This window comes from Gossypium arboreum, chromosome 6 (assembly GCF_025698485.1).
Source record: "Gossypium arboreum isolate Shixiya-1 chromosome 6, ASM2569848v2, whole genome shotgun sequence".
Lineage (NCBI taxonomy): Eukaryota > Viridiplantae > Streptophyta > Magnoliopsida > Malvales > Malvaceae > Gossypium > Gossypium arboreum.
Genome location: NC_069075.1, coordinates 9,592,337 through 9,603,478, shown reverse-complemented (window position 1 = coordinate 9,603,478; position 11,142 = coordinate 9,592,337). Strand labels below are relative to the sequence as shown.

General features: G+C 31.3%; 2 protein-coding genes across 5 annotated transcripts; both read right to left on the bottom strand.

Moving 5' to 3' along the window:
* Positions 1 to 91: 91 nt before the first annotated feature.
* Positions 92 to 4,639, bottom strand: LOC108484212 (uncharacterized). Of its 4 annotated transcripts, XM_053029502.1 has the most exons (10): positions 4,325 to 4,639; positions 3,403 to 3,897; positions 2,704 to 2,898; positions 2,322 to 2,398; positions 1,644 to 1,697; positions 1,169 to 1,429; positions 1,021 to 1,083; positions 798 to 866; positions 665 to 710; positions 92 to 452 (listed from the first exon to the last, which is right to left on the bottom strand). In XM_053029502.1, the coding sequence occupies exons 3-10, from the start codon at positions 2,837 to 2,839 to the stop codon at positions 391 to 393; spliced, it is 768 nt and encodes a 255-aa protein (XP_052885462.1). In that variant the 5' UTR covers positions 2,840 to 2,898; positions 3,403 to 3,897; positions 4,325 to 4,639; the 3' UTR covers positions 92 to 390. The 4 variants fall into 4 exon arrangements, with proteins under 4 accessions (XP_052885462.1, XP_017643407.1, XP_052885461.1 ...); XM_017787918.2 differs by lacking the exon at positions 3,403 to 3,897; XM_053029501.1 differs by lacking the exon at positions 3,403 to 3,897 and having other exon boundaries at positions 2,704 to 2,874.
* A 3,363-nt stretch (positions 4,640 to 8,002) lies between these two features.
* On the bottom strand, positions 8,003 to 10,083 carry LOC108485772 (uncharacterized). The gene is made up of 2 exons (XM_017789617.2): positions 8,979 to 10,083; positions 8,003 to 8,821 (listed from the first exon to the last, which is right to left on the bottom strand). The coding sequence occupies exons 1-2, from the start codon at positions 9,833 to 9,835 to the stop codon at positions 8,182 to 8,184; spliced, it is 1,497 nt and encodes a 498-aa protein (XP_017645106.1). The 5' UTR covers positions 9,836 to 10,083; the 3' UTR covers positions 8,003 to 8,181.
* Between the last annotated feature and the right edge of the window lie 1,059 nt (positions 10,084 to 11,142).

Here is an 11,142-nt window from a genome sequence, read left to right as displayed (position 1 = left end):
AGGTTCGAGGGGGGTGGATGAATGAATCTGAACAGGCTTCAATTATCCATTTATAAACATGGTGAGGCCTAAACAAAATTTAAAGCATATATTTTGGTGCAAACCAGACTCAGACAGGGCTCTCTCATAATTGCAAAAATGTCTGAAAGCTTAGTATACAAAAATTGATGATAATAAAGTTTAACTGATACAATTGATAAGCCTATGCTGGATCTTAAACAATTATTCCATAATTTCCTGGGAATTTAACTGACTGGCAACATTAATTACAAATATCACCAGCTACATCAACATTGTGCCTGCTGGCATCAAAATACAGAACAAATGCAAGAATGTGAGGAGAAAAGGACATAATCTCTGCAAAAAGGTACCATAGATACGCTGGAGAGATCAATTGATGGGATGGAATGATGGCAAGACTGCAATAAGAGCGTCTCCATAACCAACGCCATCTGTGCAACGCAAGCAGCCGAAACAAAGGCAATCGATCACATGTCAGTCTTGTTTTAGATTCAAGAATAAAACCATTTGTCGCAATTGTCCAGGTTTAGTTTTAGCCATTTCGGCATTGCATCAAACAAAAGCACTGTAAACATTTTATAAAGAGAGACGAATCTACACATTAAGATATACAAATAAATATGAAATGCAGATAATTTTATACCTCCATCATTGAAGAGGAGCCTTAAGACTTCTCCAGCAACATCCGACTGTTTGACAAATCAAAATCTCAGTCACACACCATTAAACACTTTAGAAAAGCTATTAATTAACAAATGAAAATAATTTGAATTCACCTTAACAGGAAGTTCGGTACCAAATTGATCCAAGAATCCTATTACTTGTCCTTCTTTGATCAAATCACCCTGTAAGTATTTTTTTTTTTATTGCAATTTATGAGGATCAAGAAAATCTGGCTTAAGTTACACGATCATAACATAACAAAACAAGAGCTTCCATGCTATTTGTTTTCAAAGGATGTTGTTTTACAAGACAACTATTCAGAAAGAAAAATAATACCTCTTTGCAGATGGGAGGTTGCTTCTTTCCTTTAACTGTTCTTCCCCTTCTGAATGTGCCAACCTGCAGTAAAGTGAAGGTCATTACAGTATTCCACATGAGAAGAAAAATATAACATAACCCTTACACTTGATAGAAGAAAACATACAATGGGAGATGGTACGAGAACATAGTTATTAGATTCAGAAGCTTCCAAGGCAGCTAACTTGGATGACTTCCCGACATTGATATTTTTGAATGGGGTAACCTTCTCTGCAGTGGGTTTCGGTGGTGAAGGAGGTAGAGCAGCAGCAACTGATTCATTCATTGGTACAGTTGGGATTGGTGGAGCTGTTGTAGGCGAAATGTTAGACAATGGACCTTTTGTGGCACCAACATTGCGCTTCAAATGCATTTCAAAGTCTCCAATCTAGCAAAATGAAACCGATAACCAATTAGAAAAATACAGTAGGATGCTGCATTCCATTCATTCAATGATCAACATGGAAGTTATTATCACTTGTGATTTTCTCATAAGCGCTGACACACAGCTTTACAGAAAATTTTCAGGTTAAACAGTGAGTTGTGACTGAGTTTAGCAGAAGCATGCAAGTCTATCACACAACAAAAGAAAAGGTAGCAACCTTCATTTTCAGCTCAGCAACCTCAGTCTCATCGCATACCTCCAGTACCAATGCCTGACAGTTTAAGGAATTAAAATGTTAATTATCTAGCAAATTATAATCAAAATACAGATTTTTTTCTTTGATCAATATGTTAGGGGCAAAAGCTATAGAGAATGATGAAAAATAAGTCAAAAGAAAGACTTAACAAGATGAAAACAATCATAAACTTGGTAGAAACCACACAACAGCAACTTAAAGATAGATATAAGTAATCCCAATACATAAAATTACTAGATTAGTAGATTTTGTAAGGTGCATGAAGTATTGCCTGAAAGGCGGGTGTTTTTATTCATGCTTAAAATATAGAATAATCAATCAGTATTGTTTTAAAAATAATTTGTTAAACTCTGCCAAATCCCCAACAAGAGAGAATAAAGGTCAAAACAAACCGGTACTAAGACTAATTTTTGGCTCCAAATGAGGCAGATACAAATTATTATGCCGAAGCTATACTATATCAATCAAGTTGTTTGGAAAGAAAAGAAACACGATTAACCAAATTAAAACATAAATGGATTTCTGAAAAGGGTAAATAGTTATCAATAATCTTTTTGCCGCAGTAACTCTTTTCATAGACATGTGAGAAATGATAAGCAAGAATAGAAAAGACAGTCAATTTGAACATTTTATAATCACCTCAAATCCATTTGGAAAAGTTGCAGTCGGTGAAGTTTTCTTCTCCAATGAGCCTTTTTTGGAGCTATCAGAAGGAACTGTGGAAACAATGGTTATTAAATCTTATGATGCAAAACAGACAAATTCCCCAGGGTGTAATGTAATCACATAACAGAAGACTTTAAAATTTATTTTGCTTTTGCTATTCAAAACAAAGTGATTTTGCTTTCTGCTACCAGTATAAATCAAACATGTCTGAAGAGAATAAGAGCTTGAACACAACAGTAGCAGTTCCATGATTTAATTTGCAGTTGAACTATAATTAACAAATTTTTTGCAAACAAGGAAACCATCAAGTGAAAATTTTCATCCTCCTTTGATATTAACTCACTATTAGACTTGCCTGTTACAGTAGCTTCAGGTGTCTTCATGCATGATATTAGAGTTACAATTTGTTGTTTTGGAAAACGGTTCTTCTCGCCAAATATCAAGGCTGAGAGACATGATTTTCTTGAAGCGGGCCAGCCGCCAGAATACATACAAACAGTACCAGGCCTTTCGAGTGAGCAAGGTGCTTGTGAAACAGCGCATACAGAATCTAAAAGTTAAGAACAGCATACGGGCTTCAATGGAAAATAAAACCATATATACAAAAATTATATTCATAAAATTACTTATAAGTCACAATCATACTTTGCTAATGTAAAGAAATTTAAAAACTACATGATAAAAAACGGTTGTCAACAAAGAACCAAATTAGTCAATAATATATCATATTATCGGTACGAGGATATTGTAATATCATAAAATTACTTATAAGTCACAACCATACTTTGCTAATGTAAAGAAATTTAAAAACTACATGATAAGAAACGGTTGTCAACAAAGAACCAAATAAGTCAATAACATATCATATTATCGGTACGAGGATATCACAATATCATAAAATTACTTATAAGTCACAACCATACTTTGCTAATGTAAAGAAATTTAAAAACTAAATGATAAGAAACCGTTGTCAACAAAGAATCAAATAAGTCAATAATATATCATATTATCAGTACGAGGATATCACAATATCTTTAAGTAGAAGAAACCTAACTTGCAAATTATCTGAAGTCAAAAACTCTAAAAGAACTAAGGAATAAACATTCAACTGCTGAAACTGTAATGACCGGGTTTTTGGATGTCTCCCCCACATCACCACACGTAACGGGATATAGTAGCCACACTTCGTATAAGGTATCATCATTTGTAGGCACCTACAACACAAGCCTTCATCCAAAGGTGCGCTTTTCTCAGTTCCAATTAAAGAACTCTTCTACATTTTTTTAAACCTAAACATTAGCAATAACCGGTCAATGATCAAGCTCCTTTCTAACTTCTCCAAACAAAATCTTCCAAAATTAGGGAGGGTTGGTTAGATTTTAGAATAGGATAATGTGCCAATCATATACTTCTATCTAAATAAGGAAACTGAAAAATAAGACATCTCTAAAATAACTTCCAAAATTAGCTTCCACACAAATTCCTAAAGATATCTTTTTTACTCCTTTTGGTTTGAGCATTGATTATTGTTGAAGGGACCTATCATGATCTGAAAAAATGGATAAAAAATTTCAACAAATAATATCAACAGTAAATACTCTATTTTTATGAAAATAAAGATTCAAATAGCTGGCTAACTTAACTTTCTCAATCGATATTAACAGCAAAAATGAAAAAAAATAAAAACTGATAATGATTGATGACAGGTTTCTGGAATTTTGTTTAGCTATTTTCTTATTTGTCAAGGTCGAACAAGCTCTATAGTTTACACAAAATGGTCAAACAAAATAAAGGGAAAAAAAGGACACATTTACTAGATCCGAAACAGATAGAGAACACTAAAATCACCGATTGAAAGCATCTATTATCTGTAAACGATCTTATCCTTTCTTTTTCTCTATTCATTGTTCAATAAAACCAAACAAACGCTGAAGCAAAAATAAATTTAAATGAGAAAATGAGAGAAAGAAAGTTACGGTGAAATGATCCGAGAACAGCGGAGGACTCCATTGGAAGAGGAAGAGATTTTTTTTCAAATCGACAATCAGAAAGCGAGCGAGAGCTGGAGAAAAAATAAATATAGAGGGAAAAACGGGGGGCAAAATCGAGAAGAATGAATGAATAAAGTTAGTTAGCTAAACAGTTGGTGAAAGAGTGTAATTTCAAGAGAAGGAGAAGAGCTTCGAAATGTCCGCCATTATCCTCAATTTCTCCGCACAAAGCTGAAACCTCGCCGAACGGTGGCGGAATTTTTTTTACCCACTTTTATCTTATTCTTTTTATCGATTTTTAAACCCTTCTATATATATATCACTTATCTCTATTTTATTTCCGGATATATCATATATGATACATGCACTTTCATAAAATCTTTAATATAGTATATTTGATACATTCATTCATGTTTTATTATATTATTTGTACTTTCATAATATATCTAATACAGTATTCATATTTTGAAAATATTCAAAGTGATACATAAAATAAATTATTAATATGTGTTTTATTATAAAACTTAATGTTAACACTATTAATGAATTGTTAAACTAGTAGATAAGAATTCTACATGTAAATTTTTTTCTAAATAATCAAATTCACGTGAATAATATAGCATTAAATAAAAATTAAATTATAAAAATAAATAGGTAAATGTATGACTAATAAAAAAGTAAATTAATATTAAACTTACATAAGCTAAAAACTCATTTTCATAAAGTAAATGGTCATATTCTTCAAAGAATTTTTATTTGAAATAATATTTTAATTAATTTTTATTATCCATGAAAGTATAGGTATTTTCATGTAAGTTTAGTATTTATTTTTATTAATTATATATTATTTATTTTGTTTTATTTACTTTTGGTGAAATCAAGGTGTCCATCATCGATAGATGTGATTAATCTCTTTGTCACGGGTGTTCCATTTTCATGGTTGAGGATTGAACCCTGACCTCATGGTTAACTTTTTTATTTAACTTTTCACATAATGCTATATTATTCATGTAGACATGATGAGTTGAGAAAAAAATTCTATGCGTCAAATTTGTACTTGTTGGTTTAGCAATTTGCTAACATTGTTAACACAAGATACCATAAACATATATTGATAGTTTAGGTACTACATTGAATATTTTTAAAATATAAGTACCTCATTGGACAATTTATTACAGTACATGTACCATAGTAAAACTTATATAAATAGTACAACTATCACATTGGACATTTTAAAATACAAATACCATAATTTTTAAAAGCACATGTACCAAATGTGGCATTATCCTTTTATTTTTTACTTGTTATTTTCATTTAAAATATTAAATTCTAGGCTTAATCAAAAATTATACTAAAACTATACCTCTTTTCTCAAATTGGTACCTAAACTTTTTTTTATCACAATTAGTACCAAACTATATTTTCTTACCCAAATTATCTCAGTAATAAAAAATTTGTTAACCAATCATTTTGTGATAGGCGAAACTTTAAAATTAAAATTAAAATTAAAACTTTTAAATTTTTTACACTCTCTCCCACAATTCGTTTTCCTCTTTTAATGCACTTTTTAAGTGTTAGATAACTTTTTTTTTTTGCAATGTTTGTTATCATTCTTTTTACCTAACTTGTTTTTGGTATTTGAATTTCATGTTTTATCTGAAGTTTTTATTATTATAGAAGTTCATCTATCACTAACTATTTTAGAAAAGAATTGGAGAAATTTATTTTATGAAAAATGACATTTTAGTTTTGAATTGTTGTAAGAAATGAATCAAAATGATATTTTAAACTACATTCATTAAGCATAGTTCAAAATATATTTTTTAACATGGATTTCTTTTGATATTGACAATATTTTTGTCAAGACGAGACCACGATTTAAATATAGGGTTCCTTTAAATTATTCCTACCATTAACAATTAAAGTAAATCTCAACTCAAATGAAAAGTAAAATTTTAGCTTATTGTAATGTTTTGGGAATCGAGTCGGTTGTCGAATTGATCAAACTATTTATTCCCGATTCAATTGGTTTGACCGTCAATCTAATCGTTTCCCAAATAAAAAATATTTTTTTGAAAAATGTAAGAAAAAATATTAAACACAACCCAACTCTTAGGATTCCTTTAATGTCGGACTTACATGCAATTTTCTTCTTATTTGTACTTTTTTTAAATAAAAATGGGAGTACAACTATAGCTTGACCAATTTACCAATAAATGACGAAAAAGAAATTATTTATATAGGCCGAATTTCAAAAAAATTACGGGAATAGGCCATTAAAAAAAACGACTACTTTTCCAACGATTATTTAAATAGCTTTTGCCCACCCCAAACGATCAACAATTTTTTACTAAAACGCCCCCGCCCCATTTCAATTTTTTTCCAATTCAATCTTAACTCTCTTTTGCATTCTTAATTCTCTCTTAAATTTCTCTTAATACCCACTTAAATTCACTATTTTTTTTTCTCTTTCAATTTTATTTATTTATTTTATTTAAAATTATCTCAATATTTTCTTAAATTATTTTTCTAATACAAATTATTCGAGTTTTTTTGAAATTGTCAATGACAATTCGTCATGATAAAACGATATTTCCATCAATTAATTGCAAATGGTAATAATATTTCTTATCGTATTTTAATGTTATATAATTTTTATATTTTTTGTTATATTTGAATTTAATATTTTGTATATTTTTTCCTTAAATAGGTAGAAGATCGAATTTTACAAACCAACATTCGTAATTTAACTGTTCCTCCATCACCCTTGATTGAATTCTATTTGAGAGAAGCCAATTTTTTACATATAACCTTTAGGTAAAGAGTGTAAGTTGGACCCGACACTTATAAGCGTGTTGATGGATAGGTGGAGACCCGAGACATAATCTTTGTTGGACACAAGCTTCTTGACACAACCCTCTTTCATTTTGACTTCAACAGAGAAGTCCAAACCACCACAATCTTCTCCCTTACCACTGACAAATAAGTCATCCTCTTCACTGTCTTGGGTGCTTTCATCCCACCTATTCCTAAAAACATCTTCTGTTCATTGAAATGTCGGGGGAGCTCAAAGCTAAATGGGTTGACGCAATCATTTGTGTTATGGTAAACAACGCATTTGTGATGCAGATATTTCTTATAGTCTGTGGTTCAAGTTGATGGGTGGATAAAAATGTATGGTGATGTTCATCGGGGGTTAATGGGTTCTTGGGGCTTGTGCTATTGGTAGAGTTGGGTTTAGGCAGGAGATTCAAAGTGCGCTTCATTGCGTAGAAAAAATGGAAGGATGAAAGAAGAAAATGGAAAAAATAAATTTTGAATATAGGGAAGAAAAGTAAGAAAAGAAAATAAGTGAGAAGATTATTCTTTATCCTACTGAATTATAAAAGTTATTTTTTCACGTTGAGATGAGATGATGAGAGGAAAAAAATAGAGATGATAATCTTTTATCCAACAGCATTAAAAAATTAAAATACACATAACAATTTTTTATTTAATCATGAGGTGAGATGTGATGTGATATTATTTGTAACAATTTTAGATAAATTTTATTTGATAATAGTATTATTTTATTTCAATATATAAACATTATTATGATTTAACAAATTATTAACTAAAACCTAAATTAATACAAAAACAACATAAACTATTGAAAGAGTCAAATTGTGTGATAATAAGCTATTGAAAGAGATTGGTAGTAATATATACACAAATAAGCTTCTTAGTTTGTTAACAGTCACTTTGCCAACAAAGAAGATTGCAATCCATAAACTGTAAATGTGAAGAATTTGAAATCTACAATATGTTATTCTTAATTAAACTAAATTTGGGATTCTAGTGAGCTAACAAATGTTGAAATGAAGGATTTCTCTGAATTCCAACCTCTTAGTTTCAGTATAAAATGTTCTATGCTTATTAGGCCAATATGTAACCCATATCCATCCTCTAATTTCCCATTCCATTGTCTTCCCCATAGCACTCTTATCAACTTTCCACCAAATTCTTTCCCCATAATCATCCCCAGCAAAAATCACCCCTCCCTGCCTCGTGAAAGGCCTATAAACGCTCGAGTACCGATCTTTGAACCAAGCCTTGGGATTAATCAGAGACAACTTGGAAGGTCTCGATGACACCACTTCCCTTCCATCAATACTGTCATGGAGAAACCAATGCAATGTCCCGCTGTAGCCATCGACGGATTGCTCAAACTTCCATGGTTTCATGCTCACCGTTGTCGTCTCGCCCGCGGATACTTTGAGTCCCAAGAAAGTGTTTGGAGGATCAAATGAGGTCTCTATGCTTCTTTCTAACCCTATTTCTCTTGTCGGATTGTCAGTCGATTTGCTTACCGAGACACTTAATACGTTGCACTGGATTGTTGGGGTTAACTGCAACGATATTCTCGACGGGAAATGCTTGTCGTCCGCCCCTACTCCTCGTTCGTTCAGTAGAGTCTCATTTACAAGCCGCTTTATATCACATCTGTTACACTCACACGCACACATGTATATAAGATGGTAACACCGCATTAGATTTAATGGTATTCAAAAGGAAAACAATACTTTTGATGCAATGATAATCAAATCTCGATATATGCAATGATGTGGAGGTCGATCCGGCCCAATTCAGATTTAGTTACCTTATGTTATCTATGTTCACCATCACATCGACCCACTTCTCTTGCACAATGACCTTATAATTAAATTGGATAACCCCTTCAAGCTGGTGGTAATTAAGAGAGAAAAGCAGCCTCTCATCAGCACAAGGATTGCTTGAATTCACCAAATCCATGGCCATTACAGGACAATACAGTTGAACTTTCCAGAATCCAAACGTCGCAATCGCATACGAAAACAACGGCGATGGCGTCTTCATCACCAGCCCTCGTTGAGTCGCTTGAATCTCAGCGATCCAATTAGTGATCGCGAGGTTCAAGGACCGCATCCATTGCTCCTCTAAGTTCGATCCCAAGAGTTTCATTAGAGATTTGGACGCCACCCTCGATTGACAACTAGTTAGCTGATTCTTCAAACTGTTGAGACAAGCTGACCGGAGATCAGCTGGAGCTTCGTATATGCAAATAAGAAGCGCAAGTGTTAGAAATGCGAGGTTGAAGATGTCTTTGAAACCCGAAATAGATTCGAGTTTCGGGAATCGAATCAAGGGATTCTTCTTGTTTGAACCGTAGTTAAGAACATCTTTGATGACATTGATTGTGAGGCAAGAAATGGTTGCTTCATCAAATAATTTCGAGGATTTTGAGTTGATGGTTAAGGGTTTTGAAGCCCAAAGAGGAACGGGGAGATTGAAATCAGCAAATATGGAGATTGAAAGAGACGAGTTTTCCAGGTTTTTGGTAACGGAGAAGTTGAGTGATGGATGGGATGAAGTTGGTGAAGAACATATAAAAATAGACATGGAACCTGCTCTCCATTGAGTAATTGGAGGAAGGTTTTGAATCCAGGTAAAAATATCAGGATTGCAGCAGAAAGCCATTAAAGAAGCTTGGGTTTGTTTTTATTTTTATTTATTTATGAAGAATTCATGATATGGATGATCTTTTTATCGTAAAACCAAGATTCTTGGTGGGGAAAGAAAGTCAAAAATGAAGGGAACTAATCCATGGTTAGATTAGATGGAAGAATCTCTACTTTTGTATCGAGAAAGCCAACTCTTGCTGAAGTTGGTTGATTTTTAGAAGAAATTTGTCACTTCAAGATTCCCTCCTATGTATTTATATTAAATTTATTTGTACACTGAATTTTGCTAAAGTATGGTAGTCCTTAAGATATTTTTTAAAATATGTTTGGATAATTAAGTCTTTAAATTATTAGTAAATTTATATTTTGATCATTAAACTTTAAAAAATTATAAAATATAATTAAATTATTCAAAAATTGTCATTTAAGTTTTCATTCTCTTTCTCTTCTATAATTCATTTTTTTTTATAAAATAGCAAATTAAAATCCAAATAGTTTTCAGTTTTCTTCTCGAATCTCTAACATTGACTGTCAAATCGACTTCGATCTAACATATTTTCTTCTACTTGTTGATGTGCACTGATCCGTCGTATCGATGTTGAATCGTCGCTTGAAACTTACTAACTAAACTTCAAAAAAAACAAACTTAATAGCCTAGTGACTTAAATAAATTATTTCAAATAGTTCAACGATTTAAATGGAAACATTCAAATAGTTTAATTCCCATTTTATAACTTTTTAAAGTTGAATGTAAATTTTTTAAAATTTTAACTACTTGCAAATGTAGTTTACTCAATATGCGTTTTTAGAGGTGGGATATTAATTTCCATAGCATGTGTTCCTATGTCTTTGAAATACCGAAAATACTTTGTTAAGGTATATCTGTTTGTGTGAATTTATAGACTAATACACTTTGTATATTTGGATTTAATTTTTTATTTTTAGTTTTAGAAATACGGTCTTCTATTTTTGGGATTTAAAATTTTGGTCCAGTTGTTATTATCGTTAAAATTTTTCTATTAAATTCTTTGGTGTTGTATTTTGAAATTAAAAAAATTAATTGATAATTATGTAACAATAACATTGAAAATATTTATTATGGTTTTTTTAAAAGCACCCTTTCGAAATTGTTATGATAAAATAATTTTTCCTATTATTAAAAATAATTAATAATTAATCTAACTCGAAATTAACTAATGACATTATAAAAGTAGAAATTTGAATTACATTAAAAATTAAAGTATATAAATTAAATATCAAGTTTTAATATAGTTTAGGACCAAAAGTTTAACAAATATCTTATAATGTCGAAAAGGATTACAA